General features: G+C 44.5%; 3 protein-coding genes across 4 annotated transcripts in view; 2 read left to right on the top strand and 1 right to left on the bottom strand.

The window, feature by feature from the left end:
• Positions 1-1676: 1676 nt before the first annotated feature.
• On the bottom strand, positions 1677-3469 carry timm9 (translocase of inner mitochondrial membrane 9 homolog). Its single transcript, XM_069717069.1, has 4 exons — positions 3369-3469; positions 2919-2967; positions 2438-2533; positions 1677-2218 (listed from the first exon to the last, which is right to left on the bottom strand). Exons 2-4 carry the CDS (start codon positions 2955-2957, stop codon positions 2084-2086), a joined length of 270 nt encoding a protein of 89 aa, XP_069573170.1. The 5' UTR covers positions 2958-2967; positions 3369-3469; the 3' UTR covers positions 1677-2083.
• Positions 3470-4246: 777 nt separating this feature from the next.
• Positions 4247-21877, top strand: part of kiaa0586 (KIAA0586 ortholog) — a 32250-nt gene continuing 14619 nt past the window's right edge. For both annotated transcript variants that reach the window (XM_069717099.1, XM_069717098.1), the window contains exons 1-7: positions 4247-4637; positions 5817-5886; positions 6112-6343; positions 6477-6547; positions 6848-6926; positions 7015-7129; positions 8219-8354. In XM_069717099.1, the coding sequence (XP_069573200.1) occupies positions 4367-4637; positions 5817-5886; positions 6112-6343; positions 6477-6547; positions 6848-6926; positions 7015-7129; positions 8219-8354 (974 nt within the window). In that variant the 5' untranslated portion in view covers positions 4247-4366. The remainder of the gene's footprint in view (positions 4638-5816; positions 5887-6111; positions 6344-6476; positions 6548-6847; positions 6927-7014; positions 7130-8218; positions 8355-21877) is intronic.
• Positions 12922-19171, top strand: irf2bpl (interferon regulatory factor 2 binding protein-like). The gene has a single exon (XM_069717100.1). The coding sequence runs from the start codon at positions 13226-13228 to the stop codon at positions 15233-15235; it is 2010 nt and encodes a 669-aa protein (XP_069573201.1). The 5' UTR covers positions 12922-13225; the 3' UTR covers positions 15236-19171.

The raw sequence follows: 21877 nt of genomic DNA, 5'->3' as shown, positions 1-21877 counted from the left end.
CTTTGGTTTCCTGTGTGATTCCGGCGCGAACAGACGGCTACTAACGGCTCCTCAACCGTGTATTTTGTTTTGTTTTTTGTACATAAGAAAAAAAGCTCTGAGTAAAGAAAAGAATAAAACCACACAATGTATTTGAGAACTACATTTTACACGCCTGTAAAGAATGATTTATAATATTTTTTAAGAGAAGACTGTTTGTACTGTTGTATTATCAACTCCTTGGTTGTTGTTTTTATTTCGGGGTTTTTTTTTTTTTTTTTTTTCTATGTGGTGTTTTTTTCCGGCGGCGGTTCCAGAGTGCCGGCTGTAAATACAGAAACACACACACACTCTTCTTCCTGAGAACAGAAGCCATGCTGGAACTGTGTGCACAACAAGCAGCGCTCTGTTTCTAATAAAGTTTTTAAATCTGTTTCCACTCTGCAGCTGCTTCTCATTTCAGAGTCCTGAACAGGTGCGGCGACGGTGCGTTCAGGCGCTCCTCGTTAGCTTGTGAAGCCACTTATTTCCATGTTTCTCATCAGGAGGAAAAAAAAAAAAAGATGTGAAAGTGCAGCAATGAATACTTTCTAATATAACATGACCTATAAACAGGTTATGAATATCTTGTATTTATTTGTCTTTTTTTAGTAAATGCAGCAGCAGGCAGGAGTTTGGACTCTTTCAAGGATTTTTCTTTATTTCTACAATGATTATATCAGAACTGTGAAATGACACAAATGAAATCACATTGCACATAAAAAAAAAAAAAATCTGTTTTAAATGTTTGATAACCTTTTTATTGCTCTTTACCCCCTAATCAGCTTCATGAGTTTGTTACCTGGATGCTTTTATTTAGAAGGAATTCCTACACATGCACATCACTTGTTGGCTGCTTTTCCTCCCCTCGGCGCCTCGACTCATCTCAAACCGTCTGAGCTGGGTTTAAGTCAGTGATTATGGAGGCCAGGTATTGTGATGAAGCACCCCATAACTGCTGCTGCTGTTTTGCCAGTGTGTGAAATACCAATTTAACTCTTTCTCTTTTAGTATTAATTTATCTCTCAACTCCACTAAAGCTGGTGATGTAAAGTCGTGTCCTTAGCAGACATCAGCGTATTTTAACAACGCACGGCAAGTCATTAATCCAAGTTGAAAATAACAGTGGACCCAAATAATCCCTGTGGAACACCATGAGAGGTATTTTTTCTCAAAAACTTGCACTGGAAAAATAATGCTAGTAATAATGGATTGTTGTTCCTCTTTAATTAGGTGAGTGCCGTAGTGTGGAAGACTGCAAGTAGTTGAACAAGCTGTTTGCGGTGTACCGACACTACCTCGACCCAACACAACTGATGGTCCCATTAAGGAAGAAATTCCAACAGGTAACTTTTTGTTCCAAAATAGAAGTGCTGCGTTCAGAAATTTACTTAAAGTACCCAAAGTAAAAGTACTTATTATATAGGACAATAAATATAATATTGCTAGATTATAATTCGATTCATTCATGTGTTCGTTTTAACAGCTTCATTAATGCTGGTAGTTTTTTTTAAAGTTTTATATGTAATGTTAAAGTAACTGCAAGCTCTGAGTGAAAATATAAAGTAGAAACATATTAAGTAAATATAGTCATTTTGCACCACTGGATTTAAAATCTTAAATTTACAATGTTGGATATTATTTTCCGACTCGAGAAATCAGATCATGACAATATTTAATGGTAACAAAATCTTCATTCATAATTCAAAGAAACACCCATGTTAAAAGATTAGTCTGCAGTTTTTGTAAATGAAAAAAAGAAATTGTTTTGAAAGAATTCAGTGTCCAGCTGAGCTTCAGAAACTCATTCCAAACAAAAACTGTAGGGGAAGTATGGGGGGCGGGGCTTAACGCAAGTATGTTGGGCCTTATAGTGACTGGGCGGGGCTTCTAAGTTGGTTGAGTCTTTTGGCCATGGGGCGGGACTTCGGCTCATTCGAACTCGAACAAAACGTCATCAGCTGCAGTTCCAGTCTTTATTCACGGTGACAGTAGATCTGCTGGACCTGAACCTGGACGTGGTCCAGTTCCACTCAGCCTTCTGAGGTCATTTCTTCGGGCCAGTTTAGTGAGGCTGTGCCAGCAGTCCTGCTTTAGCCGCCAGAGCCTCATTCTGCTGTATGTGATACTCCTGGAAACGCATGGAGATCCGCTGAGTCATCTTCAGATACTTCTGTAGACACGACTCGGAGCAGCTGGCCTGGAACCACAAACAAACAAAAACCAATAAACAACAGTGAATGGGACGCCGTAGTAGATAAAAGAATAAACGATGAAGCCGGTGAACATCAAAACTGAAATGGAGACTATGGCAACAACTTTTTAGCATTCGTGTTTAAAAAAAACATTGGATGATCCTAATCGTCTCCGCTCGACTTTGGATCGCTGACTTTATCTGTTTGTCTGGTTGTTTTTTTACCTCCTCGTCCTTCAAGTCTCTGGTGGTGAAATCTTTGACGCAGCCCATGAAGCAGTTCTCCGTCACCTTGTTGTACGTCCCCAGAAACTCCTTAAACTGAAAGTAAAACACAGGAAACATTTTAAAAACCACTTTTCACATTCATTATTATAGATTATTACTTTTCTCCTACAGAAAACAGGTTCAGAGTTTAAGCAATACTTTGGTGGAATTTAACACCTGTCATAAATGATCTTCGAATGGTAAAAGATCCTGTAAAACACTACTGATGTGTTCCAAATGACGTACTTCCCGTAGTAACCTAACAAATAGTGTTCTGCACTGACTGGACATTTTCTGTACTGGACAGTGTGAATGCACTCAAAATAGTGAGTGTTAGTACACAAATAGGCCATTTGGAACACAGCACAGATGTAGAGGTTTAGAGACCTGGACCAGGTCCAATGGTCCAGATGTGAAAAGACTCAAACAAACCTCTTACCTGTTTGACCTGGTCAGACTCGGACACCTGGACTGCCATGATTCAGACTCTGAAGGGGGACACGGAGAAAAATCAGCACACACCAGACTCCGTTCAAAAATTCACCATTTCAACGTTCAACTCTGATTCACAGACCCGCCTGCTGATAAAAAAAACAGAGTGCTGAAGTAAATAGAGACACAAAGCGGCTCTTTTACAAACTGTGATAAATTCTTCATAAATAAACACATGCTAACAGATGAAACACGTTCAGATTGGACTTTTTTCCTCCACTCTGGTCTGGACTCAACGAGTTTAGCATCACGCTGGCAGCCACCCGCTAGGCTTCGTGTTTCCGTCCTCCGATGACATTTTTGCGGGTTTATGTTGTAACTGTGCTCGCTCATGTTTCCGAGCAGCAGCAGTATGTTTCAGATTGAATTAGAAACGGAATGTATGTTTTAATTTTACCTGTGGTTCGTGTTGGAGGTGAAAACGCGTCCCGCAATGGACTGAAGGGCGCAGAGAGAAACAGCAGCAGATTCAACACTTTATTTATTTATTTATTTTTTTTACTTGAAATCAACAAACAGCAACACAGTCGTAAAATTAAATTCACAATTAAATGTGTTAATGATTCTAATGTGATTCGAATCAGATCGAATGAATGAGATCAAAACAAGATTAAAACCTGAAAGCAAAACGATGACGAAAGTAAAGATCACCAATTTCAATGTGCTCCTGAAAAACCCTCCGGAAAGCTACAATTGCACAACAACATAAAGTTCCCACCTTCTAAAACCAGAAATATACTGTAAACTCGGACAACAGAAGAGCTTTACTTATATATATTTGGAGAATATGAGTTATTATTAATTATGATTAGCACATTTGTTTGATATAGACTTTAGTTACGTGAGCATCTTGTTTCCATGGAAACAATCTGTAAAAAGCTTCCGAACAACAGGGGGCGATGCGACTTGGAGGATTTATCAGTTAAACAGGTAATTATGAAGAAATATATAAGCGCCTATTTTAAGAGGGGGCACCAAATTCTTTCTCTGATATATCGATTTGGTTGTTGATCTTTTCTTGTATTTTTACTGAATTAAACTCTTACTAATACTGTTTGTATTAGTAAGAGATCTGTCTTTTTAAACATCCGGTCTAAAGCGGAAGCCGGAAGTTTGGTGTTTTGTCGTCAGCAACAGTTGGCTGTGTTTCGAGATTTTCTTTTTACACTTTTATCTTTCTGGCACCTCTTTGAAGTTAGTTAAGATGCTTTTTTTTTTTTTTTTTTTTAACTTCATATTATTCCCGCTCTGACTTCCGTTGTTCACCAAGTTTTAACCGTCCAGTTACTGTTTGTGGCCGGACACTGGCGGAGCGGGAAGTTTGAACGTTGTTTGCTGACAGAAAAAAAAACCAACCCTTTTTTTCTTTTAAATGTGAGTTGATAAACTGTCGGTATGTTTTCTCGGGTCGCCTCAAACACGCTGCGTAGTCCGGATCAGTCTTCTTGCAGCTCGGACACAGGGGACGTTTTGATCCGCTCCACCCGGGTCCCTCACGGACCGGGACCCGGGTCCGTCCGGATAACCGTCCAGAAGCTGCGGGACCCGGCCCGCCCTCCGTCTCCCCGGACGCCCGGTACTCCGGAGCGGCAGGAACTCAGACAGAAACGAAGACGGAAGCCCGACGACGTTGCTCTCCTGCGAGCAGCAGCGGACTCTCCGCCCGGTAAGAGCTCTTGGAGGAGGGACAGAGAATTTGGTTACATGTGTTGGACTCGGGCTCCTGCTAGTACAAAGCCAATATGTGTCAGCCCCCAGTCCTGCGTGTTCTTTAATGAGGCAATAGGAGAAGATGTCAGGCTTCAAGATATTTATTTAACAGCAACAGAATAATCAGTTTACAGAGCTCTGGGTCCAGACTATGTTTCCCTGACCGCAACAGAGTATGTGTCAGTTCACAAAGTCTGATCTCCTGACTTTCCCTGACCCAGTCTTCTTACAGTCCAGACACCAAAAAGTAATGTGTATTGATGTATCCGTTGTTGATTGGTCGAGGTGGTGGTTGTCTTCCTTCACCCCCTGGAGTCCTCGCAACAGCCATCTGTTCCTGTTTATGCCTCAAAGAACAACAGTATGTGACCCCACAGGTTGCCGACCCCCTCCTGTGACCTTTTGGTTTGGCACAGTACTTTCACTCTCATTCACAAACACAGTCTTTTGTCTACACCTTCATTCACAGCCTTTCGTCTACACCTTCATTCACAACCACACCCTTTTGTCTACACCTTCATTCACAACCACAGCCTTTCGTCTACCCCTTAGGATTAATAGTTGATAATACGACCTATATATAATAAATATGATATGGCATACATATATGTTGTATTATTGTAAACATAACCTAGCACAGAATCGCACACCTGAGCTGAAACTACCATGTTTTTTTGTTTTTTTTTAACGAGTTAACAACCGGGATTTTTCTGCTTTTTCTGACTTATGTTGGTCTTGATCACTTCAATCCGTCATTACTTAAAAGTTTTCAGCTCAGTGGGGAATTTACTGTCACAGCATCGACACCCCCACGGGAGATTACAAATGATTCTGAAAACCAGTGACATCAGATTATTCTATATTATACATAGAAATTCATCTTGAACAAAACACCTGATGTTCAGATTTCAGCTCGCGAAGCCACAGATGAGACTAAAGTCAAAGAAGCTTCATATTATATCATTAATCAAATTATATACTACATTTATTTTTGTGTTATTGATGGCTTTTACTAGAGAGAGAGTCAGGCATGAGATGTGAGGGTTCGACTGGTTCAAGGGAATGTCCAGACTGGCCATCTCAAATCATGACGTCACAACACTGACCCCTCTTCTTCTTGCATCATCACCCATAGGTCGCGAGCTCCTGACGTCACGCTTCGCAGCCGGAGGTCGTGGGTTCGTGCTGGCAGCTCTGAAACAACGGTGAGAGAAGGAAGGAGGGAAATATTTGGATCAACTGCCAGGACACTCCTCTGCTGCCGTTGGTTGTTTCGCTTTGCTGCTGTGACTTTCTCATTTAATTCCTATGGAAAGTTTTTGTAAATCATGACAACATAGCATCCCTCTGGCCGATCCATTCTAGCGCAACCTCCTCCTGAAGTCCTGACTCTCCTTTCCCTGCTGTCCGTGCCTGTATTTCTTGCGCAGCTCTCACAGCGCCCCCCACAGGAGGCTGGTCAGAGTGCAGATGCTGGACCCGAAGGCGCTCCAGACCACAACAAACCCCCAGGATGCTCCTCGTCCGAGCTCCCATGATGCAGCAGGTGTGGCGGCGGTCTGGACCGAGGCGGTTCTGTCCTCTGGTCGCCCAGGGGACGCCACCAACGCAGCAGCGACTGCTGCAGCTGCAGCTGTTGCTGCTGCTGCTCCACTCATCAAGGTGAACCTGATGTGAGATCAGTTCAATGAGCTGCAGGGACACTGCATTACTGTACTACTCACTGCCTGTAGTACTCACTGCAGTACTGTTTATGTTCAGCTGTTTATTTGTTTGTTTTTGTTTTTGTGTGCAGGCTCAGTCAGACATGGAGGCCCGAGTGTCTCAGCTGGCGGACGGCGTACAGAGACTGCTGCAGGCTGACAGGTATATACACACACACACACACACACACACACACACACACACACACACACACACACACACACACACACACACACACACACACACACACACACACACACACACACACACACATCCATCCTGCAGCTTCTGCAGTAGGTGGGCTGACAGATTGGAGGTTGCAGGCAAAATATTTTAAAACTTAACAAAATGCCATCACTGAAGTTGTAGGTAGTTAATTTCCCGTGGATTGACGGCTGGATTAATTAATGTACTGCGTTGGTACCTGGTGTACTGTGACATCACTGTCTGCTCTGTTGTCAGGGAGGGCGGGGGCAGGGGGTGGAGCCAGCAGACGCTGCAGCACCTGGAGACGCTTCAGAGCCAGCAGATGCAGCTGCAGGTAAACACACTCACCTGTTCAGGAGCTGCTGCCGCTTCACTCTGCTCTCTGAATGCTCATTGGCTCTCCTCTCTTCTCCTCCAATCAGAGCCAGCTGCTGGAGTCGGCCCTCAGAATAGTAACAGGCCACGCCCCTACAACCTCTGACCTCAGAGCTTCAGGTCCACCAGCCAACCTGCAGGTCAGACACCTGGACGCAGCAGGTAAAAACACACAATGTGTGAATATGTGACCTGTTCATCGATTGAAATGTTCGGTCGTCTGCATATCTTGTTCCTATTAATTTAAAGAGGTGAGTTTAGTACGTGATATTTACAGTATGATGAAAGCCTGAGACGTCTGCCTGATGAAGGCGAGGCAGTTAAATAAAGAACCGTGTCCAGGTCGGCTGTAGTTACTCAGCAGAGACAAACAGTTTTGATAAAGAAAACTGTTTGAGTCATGTTAAAGAAAAGAAAATGAATTTGGGAATTGTCCATTAAACTGAGAAGAATTGAGATGTAATTTTTTTGGGCTGTATTAATGTTAAATTAATTATAAATCAGTGTGCCAAGTCGATCATTTCTGTCGTTCTCTCACTGGTATGACTGTGAAAAAACCCCAGTAAATTATGATTAAAAAGACTTAATGTGGTGAACTCTGCAGATGCCCTGCTTTGTCATGTAATGTGTGACGGTTGAACAAGTATAATTATATTTCACTAATTCTATATGTGATGATGTCTCCAAGAATCTATATTAATGTTGCGATTGATTAAATCTGGCGTCGATTGATAAACGGTGTCGGAGCTGAGAGGCTGTGAGTCGCTGCTGGCAGCAGGTGGCAGTAGCGTCTCTCTCTGACAAGTAACTGCTGTTCCTATTCCTGTGCGCCGTTACCGTGGCAACGTGATGCAGCAGAACAGATCAGCTGCGTGTGTGTGTCTGTCTGTGTGTGTTTGTAGAGACTGAGGCTCTTTCAGAGGATAGAGACGGGGTTGGCATGGTAACGAGTGTTTGTAGCAGACCAGCTATTTATAGCTTCAATCCTGCAGTCAGTGGTGCGTGTGCACGTGTGTGTGGTGGGGGAGGGGGTGTGGATGAATCACATCACCATATTTGTTACTGAAATCCTGAAAAATATATTTATTTATTTTTATTTTTAAGATCTGTCTGGAAAACCTGGAAACATTTAAAAAGCCATTTCCCGGGTCTGGAAAAATATGAAATAGGGAAATGTTCTGGCAAATGTTGCAGGTATTCTGATCGTGACTTTCTGATCACAGCTCTGCTTTGTCTCCTTCTTTCTGTCAGCAAACGGCCTCAGCAACCAGCAGCTGAGCTCCCCGGCGACCGGCGCTTCTGCTGCTGCTGCCGCCACCGCCACCGTGGAAACCGTCCCAGTTGCCATGGAAACGCGCCGCCGTGACCAATGGCCAGAGCAAACCAGGTGAGGGGGGAGGAGGGGAGAGGAGAGACAGTGTTTCTGCGGGTTCGATCGTGAGCGTTTTACTAAAGAGACCGAATCCTGCAGACGGAGGTTTGTGGCCCGTCGGTGTTGCTGAAGCACATCAGGAGCAGATCTTGTGAATATGCAGCACAAACCGCAGGAAGGATCAAAAACACGAGCGTTCACGACGTTCATCAACACGGCAACAACACCAAACACAACGGGGTTTTTTTTTTTTCATTTGACGTCTTCAACCCTTAAATACACGAGTCGTTTTCTGATATTACAGAACTGCTATAAGACAGAAACCAGAGGTTAAAATCATGTTTGTGCAGCCTCAGCAAACACACAAAAACATGCCACTGTCTTTTCTGAAATGTTACAATCACGTGTTGGGAAACTGTCTATTCTACTTAATTGAATACGAGTCGGATCAGACTGATAGATTTCATGTTTTTCTACCGCCTTATGTTGCACACAGCTGCTGCACAAAAGGACGCCTACCAAAACCCAAATCAGTCGGCTCACTAATCACAATCACGTGCTCGTAGTTATTGCAGCCTGGTTACAGCACAAAGCTTCACCGTTCTGCAGTCACACGTGGAAGGACAGATGAGGCATTATTTTGGAAGGCATGGCTCCCCTTTCCTTTTCTTCAGTCGTGGCCGCAGCAGCTGAACAGCATTGTTTCCAGGAGAGTTTGTGAGATCTTCCGACGTCATAAGCTGCAAAACTACTTGTGTGCTTTTGGCAGCAGAGTCAAAGCCCGCTACCAGGACGGGGAACGTAAATCCGAGTCTCATCTGTATATAAACTGTCGTCCAGTATAAAGCAAAATAAACGTAGAGGTCCTCATACACGGCACCGTTATTTGTATACGAGGATTGATCGAAATGTTTAGAGATTGTTCCTGTTGCAGCACAGTGATGTTCACAGAGCCGGAGGAAGCAATATAACCTTAGTGAGTAAATATTCCAAATTACGTCTCTTGATCAACATCAGCGCCTGCGTTTACACGCGTTTCTGTGGCTGCGGGTATGTTCAACTTTCTGATTTCACCGTAGACCTGAAACGTAAAACAGAAAGCGCTCATCAAATTTTATTGTCATCGAAACTCTCCAATATAGAAACTAAATGCCACCGCGAACCGAACCTGTAACCAGCCGCGGCTTCATCGTGTTGCCGTGTCAACGACACAAACGGACACACCTCTGCATCATTGTGTCTGGGTTAAGGCATCGGAGCAGGAGCGATAACACTGCCGCCGTCAGGTCGGACGGCTCCCATCTATTACGTTCATCCAGCATCCCACGTTAAAAACAAAACAAACAAACAAAAAAACGGACATTTTCTAATCCCTACACATTTTTTACACGTGAGACTACAAAGAGTCCGACGTCATGTGCAGTCACTTATCACGTGTTTGTCATGTTTGTCAGAGAAAAGATGAAACTGGTGGAAATTCAGAGCAGACTGCATCTGCATTTAAAGCCTCCCGAATGTCTGAGCAGAACACTGCAGCAGCTTTCTGTGTGTGTGTGTGTGTGTGTGTGTGTGTGTGTGTGTGTGTGTGTGTGTGTGTGTGTGTGTGTGTGTGTGTGTGTGTGTGTGTGTGTGTGTGTGTGTAGATTAGGGGGGGCCCAATTTGCATAATCATTCATAGAGAGCGAGACTCGGGGGGTGAACAAGGCTGCAGCTCGTCATGTATTCAGCTGCTCTCTCCTTGCAGCGCGGTCGCCGGGCATGTTTCCACGGCAACGCAGATGGTATCCATCAGAGGCGCGCTGGTGCTAGTGTGTGTGTGTGTGTGTGTGTGTGTGTGTGTGTGTGTGTGTGTGTGTGTGTGTGTGTGTGTGTGTGTGTGTGTGTGTGTAGCTGGCACTGAGCCAAACAGCCGACATTAAACCTTCGCCTGGAGATAGTGTCGGTGACTTCAAATTAATATTCTTTTCCCCAGAATGCATCGATTTTGCAATGATTTTCTCTCTACGCACCAACACGAGGAAAGCAGCACCCTTTTTAAAAGCCATATTCTAAACGTTGTCATGGTGTTTTCTGCGTGTTACCAATATGGTGTTCAGCCAACAGGGAATCACACAGAAATTGACGTGACATAACAAACGAACCTGAGCTGCAGTCGTGCATTTATATAAATTGCAGCTCATCCGGTGTCTGTGAACAGGACGATGACTCTGGCTTTTACTTCACATCGCTTTAATGCAAATACTTTATTATTACATGTTATATGACTTATCCAAACACTAATGTTAGCAGTAGATTTAAAAATTTCCCAGGGTCGGAGCAAAGCGTGTAATACACCCTTCAGTCCACTAGAGGGCAGCTCTCCGGGGTCACGGTGGTGTGTACAAATCGATGTGCTTTAGGACAAAAGAAACGTGATTAGGGTTTCGAACTCCCGTACGGCCGTCCATTTGCCGTCACTTGTGGCTTCCAGCCTCAATATAAAGACTTCACAGGCTTCGTACTTCTCACGCCAAAGCGATGCCAGACGTCACACAGACACGCTGCCCTCTGGCGGACTGGCGGGTGTATTGCATGCTTTGTGGTGACACTGGGCTCCTTATTTAGCCGGGTTTGTCATATTACGTCAATATAAAAATATAACATTTTAACATCGAAATTTTCCGAGGCAAGTTTATTTGTGTGCGACATTTTTACAACAAGGTATTTCAAAGTGTTTTACAAAAAAATAAAAAAAATAAAAGGCATCAAGACCAAATGTAAAAGCAACATAAGATAAATAATGTTAATGCGGTTGCTTTTCAGACCGGGAGTCTACATCCAGTTTTCTATGCAGTCTGTGGTGGCAGGTCCATCAGTGGTTTGACAGTGAATGGGAGGTAAAGAAGTGCTCCATAAGTGCAGCACATATCGCTGTCATGTGTCAGTATAAACGAGCACCACATCTTCCCTCCCCTGGCAGAGGAAGAGCCGGATCTTCTGGACCGTTTTTTTTTCAATTAATTGATTATCACACCAGATAATTTTTTTTCCTGTGCTCTGATGAATCGACTCGTCGTCTCCGATGTTTCTCCGCGCCGGCGGGAAAACGTGAGCAGAAAACCTCTGGAGGCAGGGACGGAAAATGATCTGAAACACAAAGAGCTCCATCGAGTCTCGCTATAGGCACTGAGAGACAGAGGCGGGGGTGTGGGGACGCAGAGATGTGAAACCTGCCTAGCAACACAGACACCTCTGCAGCAAACAGTCCACCTTAAACTGCTCTCATCTTTAAAAAAAAACAAAAAACACATCGTGATCATGAACGGAGTAGTTGTCTCATGAATACCTACACCCTTTGGTCATGAATTATTGCTTCTTCTTTAAAGATTATTGCAAAAGGGAGTCGACAGATTTGTTGTTACCCCCCAGAAAAATATCTTGGATAATTGGGCTGTAATGATATTTCAAATGAATTACTTATAATCACACGTTTTCAGTTGTTCAGCCTATTTAAATGGTGAACTTGATGTTCCTGTGACTGCAGCTGCAAATATCATGAACAAGTGTTTATATATATATATATAGACTGAGAACAAAACATTGGACTAATATCAAGTGGCCTTCTATGAGACCTGATATATATATTAATTTTAATGACAAAGTCAAACTGCCTGAATGCAGCTGGAATTCGCCAAAAAGGCATATTGACGAGCTACCATGCTTTCTGGGGGAACTTCCTTCAAGCAGATGAGACAAAACTCAAGATTATCACGGCATTCTGCAGCGATCGGTGTTAGAAAGCCGTCTCGGCCGTTCCAGTGGTGGTTTTAGCCGTGTGTATTGGGTCAGTGTGCTGTTGGAGGACCTTTGACCTGTGACTGAGAACAAAACATTGGACTAATATCAAGTGGCCTTCTATGAGACCTGATCTGAATCCTGTCAAACATCAAAGGGAAGAGCTGAAACATGCAGTGTGGAGAATTAAACCCTCTTCAAACCGGAGACGGCTGGTGCAGTTTGCTCCCTAAATGGCTTCACTAAACGTCTCGTTTTTGTTCGATCGACTTCCCAAATCCCAGAAACATTCAGTTTCCTGTTTATTCTCACGTTCAAGAAACCGGAACATTAAATCTTTAAGGCGCTTCCTCAACAAATTATAAAATGAGATCCGTTTTGGTTAATTAATTAGATTACAATTAACAGATCTCTCAGGTCGGTTTTTATTAAACTCAAGATCGACGCCCTTGTCATTTTATTTCATCTACTTTTATTCCAAAAAAAAAAAAAAAAAAGAATCTCTGTTTTTATTTTTCTCGTGCGTTTGTCTCAGTTGTCACCTGTGTAACACTCACCTGCAGGAAAGGTCCTGTGTCAACGCAGATTGATTGATTGATTGGATTTCGGAGTGAAGCCTTTAAACAAGCAGCAGGACTGAGTTAGAGCGAGCAGGGCTTCATGACGAGGAAGGGGGGTGGGGGCTGACACAGGTGGAGGAGGATGGAGGGGAGGAGGGCAACAAGTGGCATCATGCAGGAGGAGGGGCGGTGACGTCACTTACTCTACCAGGTGGCATTCCTGGAGTTGGGGAGGAGAGGGAGGGGGGTCACAATCCAAATTCCTCAGCTTCCCTGGGAGTGATGCATGCAGGGAAAAAAAACACCTCCCTCCTCCTCCTCCTACTCCTCCTGCTTTCTCCACCACCTCCGTTTCTGCAGCACAACACGGAGCTTCAGCAGCAGCAGCAGCAGGAGGAGGAAGAGGAAGAGGAGGAACAATAACCCGAGAGGAGACTCCGCAGTCTGTCCGTCTGTCATTCCTCCTCTCTCGGTTCTCTTTCTCTGATTTTGCGGGGGAGCTGGTGAACCAGCTCCGCGGAGGAGGCAGGGAGGGAGACGGGCAGAAGGAAGATGTCCTCCCCGCAGGTCTCCTCGTCCCGCAGACAATCATGTTATCTGTGCGACCTGCCCCGCATGCCCTGGGCCATGATCTGGGACTTCACCGAGCCCGTGTGTCGGGGCTGCGTCAATTACGAGGGCGCGGACAGGATCGAGTTCGTCATCGAGACAGCCCGCCACCTGAAGCGGGCTCACGGCTTCCAGGAGGGCAGATCCACCGCAGGCGGGCCGCCGCCGCCTCCGCAACAGCAGCAGCCGGCCGTGGCAAAGAGCCAGGCGGTGTTATTGACCGGGAAAGAACCGGTGGGACAGCTGAACCACCACCACCAGGCAGACGGTTCGGGGAAGTCTCAGCAGCCCGGTTTGGACCGGTACTCGCTAGGGGCGGACAGCCGGGCTCGGTTTGACTACGGCGGGCACAGCAGCAGCAGGCTGCCTAACGGACTGGGAGGACCGAACGGGTTTAAATCGGACGATGGACCACCGGAGCTGAACCGACAGAGCCCAAACTCGCGGAGCAGGAGTCACGGGGGGCTGGTGTCAGCACCGGGACAGATGAATGTACCCCCGAACCTGCTGCCTCAGACCCTGCTGAACGGACCGTCCCCGCTCGGCATGGCGAGCAGAGCCCCCCCGCAGAGCTCCATGGTCGGTGTCTCCCTGCCCGGTCAGGCTGTCCTCTCTGAACCGGGAGGGAAGCGTCCCGCGTCGGTTTCCAGCACGGACCAGGAGCGGGAGCTGAAGGAGAAGCAGAGGAACGCGGAGACTCTGGCTGAGCTGAGCGAGAGCCTCCGAAGCAGGCAGGAGGAGTGGGCGAGCAAGCCGAAGACGGTGCGAGACACGCTGGTCACTCTGTCCGGCTGCACCCCGTTTGACGTCCGCTTCAAGAAGGACCACGGGCTGGTCGGCAGGGTGTTCGCCTTTGACGCTGTGGCCAAACCCGGCATGGACTACGAGCTGAAGATCTTCATCGAGTACCCGAGCGGCTCCAGGAACGTGTTCTCCAGCGCCTCGGGGGTGGCCAAGCAGATGTACCAGGACTGCATGAAGGACTTCGGCCGAGGATTGTCCTCCGGGTTTAAGTATCTGGAGTACGAGAAGAAGCACGGCTCCGGGGACTGGCGTCTCCTCGGGGATTTATTACCGGAGTCCCTGCGTGTTTTTAAGGAGTGTGTGGGGGGAGACATGCTGCCGCAGCCCTACATTGACGGCAGCTACCCGCTGCTCCCCACCTCGCTGGTGCTACCCGGCCGAGCTTTGGCTTCAGGCAGCGGGGGCAGTAGCTCCAGGGCCGGGGTGAGGAAGAGAAAGGCGTCCCCGGAGCCGGACTCTGCTGAGGGTGGCCTGAAGCTGACAGAGGAGCAGCAGAGGCAGCAGTGGATCAACAGCCAGACCGAAGCCCTAAAACTCTCCATGGCTGCAAGCTCCTTCAGCGGACCGCCGCCTCCGCTCGGCCCGGGACACCCCAGCCTCTCCTCCCCAGAGTCCACCGCCGCTCCCTCGCAGAACGGACAGTCTCCAATGGCCGCGCTCATGTCAGTCGCGGACACGCTCGGGAACGCGCACTCTCCCAACAAGGACAGAGACTCGGTCCACTCCACCACCTCCTCCTCCAGACACACCAACAGCAGCCCGGTGTCCCCGGCCTCCGTTTCCGGCCAGAGGCGCCTTTCGTCCCGCAACGGAGACCTCGGTCAGTCCGCAGGTGGCATGGACCAGGTGCACACGCAGAACGTGCCTGACTCCCCCATGGCCAACAGCGGGCCTCTGTGCTGCACGATCTGCCACGAACGCTTGGAGGACACGCACTTCGTGCAGTGTCCTTCCGTCCCCAACCACAAGTTCTGCTTCCCGTGCTCCAGAGAGAGCATCAAGGCCCAGGGGGCCTCCGGGGAGGTGTACTGCCCCAGCGGGGAGAAGTGCCCGCTGGTCGGCTCCAACGTGCCCTGGGCCTTCATGCAGGGGGAGATAGCCACCATCCTGGCCGGAGATGTGAAGGTAAAGAAGGAGAGAGACCCCTGAGGAGGAGGAGGAGGAGGAGGAAGAAGAAGACTATTCCAGTCATTAATGTGAACCACACAGTCAGTCTGCTGCTGAGCCTCAAAACCTGACTTTCCTCTGTCTGTCAGTGGAGTGAGATTATTGATCTCAATCAATCAATCAATCATCTTTTGTTTTCACTCATTTCTTGGATCAAAAATCACATTGAGGTACCTAACTGAGTCTTTTCTTTCCCTGCTCTACTCTCTAATACATGTTAGTGTAATATTTATTACAAATTAAACAAGCAGAGCTCAAAAACTCATTGATTATTTGACGGGAAACTGATTGGCGACTATTTTTATATATTGTTTTCAGTCATTTTTCATGTAAAAATTCCAGAAAATTTAGGATTTGCTGTTTTTCTTTTGGATCATTTCAATATTTAAATTGCTTTTTGAATAGTTTTAAGGTTTGGACTGCTGTTCAGACAAAAGAAAGCGTGGTGAAGGAGTCACTTTGTGCTCTGAATTTTTACAAACAATTGGTCGAGACAATAATCACCAGATTATGAAAACAATCATTAGTTGCTTAAAAGCTGTTTACACATGAATCAATATTGATAATCTCATGATGAATCATATGCGTAACTGTCATTTATTTGCTTGGACTTATTTTACTTTTAATACTTTTAAGTACATGTTCTTGTTTACAGTTTGGGCACAGGATATTACTTGTAATAGAGTATTTTTTACAGTGGTGTTAGTACTTTTACGTCAGTAAAGTATCTAAATACTTCCTCCATCAGTGTGTCTACATGTTGTTGTGCTGTTGTGACCCACTGCAGCACGAGGCAGAGTCGGGAAAGCTTTAATATTCCTGTCTGAAAAATCCACAGGGTTGCTCTGATTCCTAAACACACCAAATGATGTTGATAATCGCTGTTTTATCGTTCCAGACTGCAGAGCTTTGTCTCCTTTTTCTCTATAAGATTTATTGGGCTGAAAAATCCATTAAAAGGCACTGAATTTTAACTCCTGCAAAACAAAGCAGAAAACGGGCTTTAAAAAATCTTGCAGTTAAATTCTGCAAATCCATCTATTCATCAGTCCAAAACTCAAAGACACAGCATTTGTTATCATGTAAATATGTACATTCTGTAGCTTTAAATGAAAAATGACTGAATCCATTTTTATCAAAAATCATTGCGGATGATTCAAATCTTGACGGGACATCAATTGACTCCTCGTTGCAACTCGAAAAAAGAATAAAAACCTTTTTCACTGGTTAATCCATCCAGCAACTTTCTGCTGCTCATCTGGATTCAGGCTACATCAATTTCTATCAATCATATCATATTAAGAATTATTGTAACATTTTGCCAGAATTGTGATGAAATCACAGTTTATTTTCTTCCTGCATGGTATTCCATCAGACTTTGATGGGGAAACTCATAAAATTACATCCTGTGTTGTGTTTTGGAAAAAATCTCTGGTTTAACTCGGTGACGCTGCAGAAACCTGCAGCCTGCTCTGTAACGTCAAAGTTTTATTTACACACAGAAAAATAAAATCCTCAGAAAGGTGCTGAGAGTGAAACTGATGAAATGAGCAGGTAGGACTGTTGCTGGTAAATCTGTTTATGTTTTGCACTAATTATACATTCAAGACTGACTCAATATTATAATAGACGAGGTTTAGGTCAGAAATATTACACTTAACAAAAACATGATAGTAAAGGGATGTTTTATCTCTCCACCACAATTACATACTGACAGCGTGGAGAAATGCAGACCGATAAAACTTGTTCTGTCGTGAATAACAAAGGCCAAAATCGTTGAACATTTGTTCAATGAAGCCCTGAAGTTTAGATTTGCATATTGATTTCAGTCAGGATGGACAAGTGCTCGTATTTATCCCCCTGATTCATCTCGATCCAGTGGCAGCACAAAGTCCACACAACTGGAGATCAGTTTTTTTTAATTTTTTTTAATCAAAATTCTTAATTTTCTGTAAACCTACAGAAATCTTCTGCAAATTTACAGAAAGTATAATGAAACTAAAATCCCCCAAATTACCAAGAAAAGTCCAAATTGTATCGGTTCTGATAATTAATCATTAAATTAACCATTGAATCAAAAGTACCCACGGAACATTTGAGGACGTCACCTCGGACTCTGGTTGACATTTTAAAGCCTTTACACACTCCGGGTACGTTAAATAAACGGCACAAAAAATTACTCGTCTGCAAATATTTTGCATCAGAAGTCTTCATATTTAAAGCGATGTGAATTTTGCGATAGTTTGTCAGAGAAAAGTTCGAATAGATCCGTGTGAGGTCAATCTTCAGAAAAATGACAGAGTCAATATTATTGAGTCAGACACAAACAATCGACAGAGTCACCAGGAGCCGTCATGTGGTGTCCGTTCCACTTCCGCACGATGTGATTGGTTGATGCCTTTTCTCACGTTGGGAAAGGTCAGAAAAATCAACCTTTTTTCTGAAGTTTTTTTTTTTTTTTTTTTTTTATGCATCACGACAAAAACAATAGTTAAAAAAAATTTTTTTTTTAAACTTGCAAAGTAATCGTAGGAAATAAATGCCCTCAGTGTGTAAAGACCTTTAGAAAATACGTGACCAACTGAGTAAACAGCAGCAGATAAATTGAGTGTAAAGTTACGCAGTATCATTTGCTGGTTCAAAAGAACGTTTGTATAATCTGTCTCTTAAGACGGGCGAAACATATTGAAACTTTGAATGGGAACTGGATACTATTATTGTCTAATGACAAAAAATGGTTTAGCCCCAAAAAGGTTTCTTGTATATCAAAAAGTTTGGGTACAGATTCATCAGAGACTGAAATATTTGAGGGGATGGTCAGCGTATGATGATATTTAAAGAGTTGCTGCAGTCTTTCCACACCTTTAAGATCAGATGAAAGAATCACTACTGGAGAAACGATGAGAAAATGATTGATTGGTGTTTAAAATTACCAACAATTTGGGTCAATAAACTTCTCTTTGATACAGTGAAGTGCAGGTTTCTCGTCCACTGACAGATTTTCCTTCCAGATAAAAAGCAGGTATCAAGTAATTGTAGAAGACTTGACAAATACATGAGTGAAATTATGTTTAAACAATGCTTTGAAAGTTTGTGTAATTTGTACACCTTGTATTTATTATCTAGTTTAAAAAGCAACCTTTATTTAAAGGTTCAGTTTATAGCTTGAAAATGTACCACAAGCCTGTACATCTAAAAGTTTCAGGCCGGATTGATCAGTGACCTAAATATATAAGACGAGATCGTCAGCGTACGATGAGAATGAAAGAGCGCCGCCTCGTCTTCGTTAACCCATTTTAATGAAGACATTAGGTTTTTCGGCTGCAGTGAAGGAATCGTTTCAGGATGGAGGATTTTTTTTTAACATATAAATATTCTACATGTGGATGTTTCAGAAAAAGTTGTCGTGTTGTTGTGGAGGTGACAGAGGTGTGAACAGTGATGTTGTGTTTAACCAGACAGGTTCAGAGAGTGAGACAGGTTTCAGTCGCTGTAACACAGACTTCTACATCACATTATAAAGTCATGTATGTAAAAAAAAAAAAAAAAAAAAATCATTACGTTTTTCATTTTTTATAGAAACTTATTTAATTTTTTTAGCATTATTTTTAGAATTTGATTTTTTTTTTGTATTTTTTTAATTGGTGATTGAGAATTTATTAATTTAAAGTTTTTTTATTTTCAATATTTTTTTACTGCAAGAAAAATGATCTGTTTTTCAGTTAAAAAAAAAAATTATTATTCAGCTGACAGTAATGCAAGAACAAGTCGGCCTGTTTCTGTTTATTATTATTTTTTGGTATTTTCTGTTTCTGTAGTGGCAGATAAAAATGATAGGCAGATGAAACAAACACAATTGATCTTGTAACGTGCCTTGGAGCTGAGTCAGTTGTAATAAATTCCATTGGTATGAACCTTTTCAGTAAAACGTGACTTTTCTTTCTGACTGAACAACTTTATTTTGGAAATTCTGTTGCAGGTCTTCGAAGAAGTGTACGAAGATCTCCCAATCTGTCAAAAAATATTTCCTGTGTTTGATTTATTTAATGCGCTGGGAACATCAAAAAGCTTCAACAAGATGCACGTTAATATGATAAGTGTTAAAAACAGTCGGGCGACAATAGGAGCTGAACTTCACTGCTTTCATTGCTCCGACCGAACTGCTTAATAATTATCTTGTATCAACAGCTCTGGAAAAATGAAAAAGTAGAATTGAAGCAGTCAGAATCATCAATTTCTTGTTGCTTTTGGCTGTTTCACAGATTTTCTCTGCTTCATTTCTGCAGTCAAACCCTCAGAGACTCTACGAACTCATTTTCGCTCAATGTGCGTTCATTTCCTCCGTATTAGCGGAACGCGTTACAGGAGCCTTTAGAAACTCCGGCAGGTGAACCCGGGCTGACGAACACTGTGCTGACTGATTTGGTGGCAACGCTTCTGTTTTTGCAGGGTAACATAAAAGAGAATATGTACCATCCTGGAAACGTTTACCCCCGTTTGCCTCGCCATCGTTTGCTGGCTTTTTAGCCGTAGCTAAGCTGTGTTTGTGTTTGTGTCGTATTGTAAACATTTGATCTGGTTAGTTTGGGGTTTCATGTTGCAGTTTTGGGAGCGCGCTAAAGAACTTTGGGAATTTCAGGAAGTACTGAACCAGATGCCGTGTGCTGAACTGTTTAAAATGTGTTGAAGCCTGCAGCATTTTCCCCCACAAAAAAACAATAAGGCTGCAAACAACCCATAATGCATCACTCACCGTCGGAGACGATGTCACACTGATGTTCTCGCCGTTCACAAAGAATATCTAATGTTGTGAAACGTATGTTGCACTTCAATACAAGACAACATCACCAATAGCAGACCAGTGCGGTGGGTCCCCACAATATGTGATACAAGTGTACACGCACACACACACACACACACACACACACACACACACACACACACACACACACACACACACACACACACACACACACACACACACACACACACACACACACACACACACACACACACACACACACACACACACACACACACACACACTGTGGGGACTCCAGGTGGTTTCCTGTTCAGAATTTGAAGGCGCCCTCACACACACTCAAATCACTGTTTGTGCACATTAGCATGCACACAACGAGCTGCTGCACTGTGCCAAGGGCACCTTAAGCGTGTCACACACACACACACACACACACACACACACACACACACACACACACACACACACACACACACACACACACACACACACACAGTCCAGGTGTGTTGTTACCCAAAGAGAAAGATCTGCAATGCAGCAAGAAACCAAATCTACAGCGACGATACTGACACACTACTGATACTGTACGACTTCCAGGGCTGCTGACACTGCTGCTGGTTTACAGGTAGAATCAGTACCGTGTTACTGTGTTGACTCTGACTGCAGGTGACGCATTCAACACACGACGACAACGTCCCGATCCAAACAGGTGAAAATGTGCACACGCTCAGTTCAGCTCTGCTGGTTTCTGATTGGTCGACGAGGACCTCGACGTGATGTTTTTCTGTTTGTGCTGCAGTGAAGCTGCAGACAGGCCGACAGACTCCACACTGCAGTCTCCCTCTCTCCAGGACTCTTCCACAGCTGCAGCGCTTTCCCCTCAATCTGACGGCAGCTCAACGGGTTTTCCTAATAAACGTCCCGCTCCCTTCGGCGCAAACGTAACTTTCAACGCGGAATAAGCGAATTAATGTGGACACACTGTGACGGAAACTGTTTAGCCGATCTGCTCTACTGGAAGAACCCTCAGAGTCTGTCGTCTTCAGCAGAAATGCTTCTGAACGTACTCAATCACAAATAACAGGTCCACGTCTTGCCGTTCCGTCTCTGAGTTCACCCCCCCCCCCCCGCCCTCACCCCGTCTGGGCCCAGCTAACATCATCCCCTATAAGGCTCCAGCCTCTTGTCATGAGAAATGCCACCTGTCTCGCCAAAAGTCACGCGAGGTCAGGTCGAAAGGGCAAGACGCTGGCTCCGATAAACAGCTCGTAAACGTACGCAAGAGGCTTTTACGCACGAACGCGCGCCGAGCGACCTGGGAGAGACGACGACGTGACGCTTCATTCGGACGCAAAAAAGAAGTGTGTTGTGTCATTTCTGTTGTTGTTTTTGGAGAACGTAGGAAAGAAATAAGCAAAAGCGTGTCGAAATTGCGAGTTGCTGTCCTTCCTGCTTTGCTCCCCTTTTATAAACAAATGACTGCATCCACCTCGAGGTTGGCCGTGTCGTGAGTCTGAGCTGTTGTTCTGCTCAGCACAGTTTTTAAATTGGATATCTGACTCAACGTAACCTTTTTTTTGGTCGGCTCCGACCAGCCGGGCTGTTCTCGCGTCGGCTGAATGTTTTGCGCTATACGTGGGCGAACGTCGAACGAAATAAGCGAGGTGCAAGTGGAGGCAGAGATTTGGGATGCGCCCTTCAGTTTCATTCATCTGTGCCTTTTTTTTTTTTCTTCTTCTGTTTTTCTTTTTTCTGTCTGCACATCAGTGCAGTCTCCCAGCCTCCTCCTCATCCTCCTCCTCCTCTGTTGCCGCGGAGGATACTGCGGTTACCACGGTAACCGGCTTCCTGGTTGAAAACAT

This window comes from Brachyistius frenatus, unplaced genomic scaffold (genome assembly GCF_029030835.1).
Source record: "Brachyistius frenatus isolate BFR_SWC_R1_liver_20210118 unplaced genomic scaffold, ASM2903083v1 Contig_168, whole genome shotgun sequence".
NCBI classification, from domain to species: Eukaryota; Metazoa; Chordata; class Actinopteri; family Embiotocidae; genus Brachyistius; species Brachyistius frenatus.
Note: the sequence above shows the minus strand (reverse complement) of the source record. Positions and strands in the feature narration are given on the sequence as shown.

Bases quoted from the DNA above. Each gene is read 5' to 3' on its own strand.
- timm9 (XM_069717069.1), bottom strand. From the start codon at position 2,957: ATGGCAGTCCAGGTGTCCGAGTCTGACCAGGTCAAACAG. The intron at 2,534-2,918 runs GTAAGAGGTTTG...TTTTACTTTCAG, and splicing joins AGTCTGACCAGGTCAAACAG to TTTAAGGAGTTTCTGGGGAC. The intron at 2,219-2,437 runs GTAAAAAAACAA...TTGTGGTTCCAG, and splicing joins GAGACTTGAAGGACGAGGAG to GCCAGCTGCTCCGAGTCGTG.
- irf2bpl (XM_069717100.1), top strand. From the start codon at position 13,226: ATGTCCTCCCCGCAGGTCTCCTCGTCCCGCAGACAATCATGTTATCTG.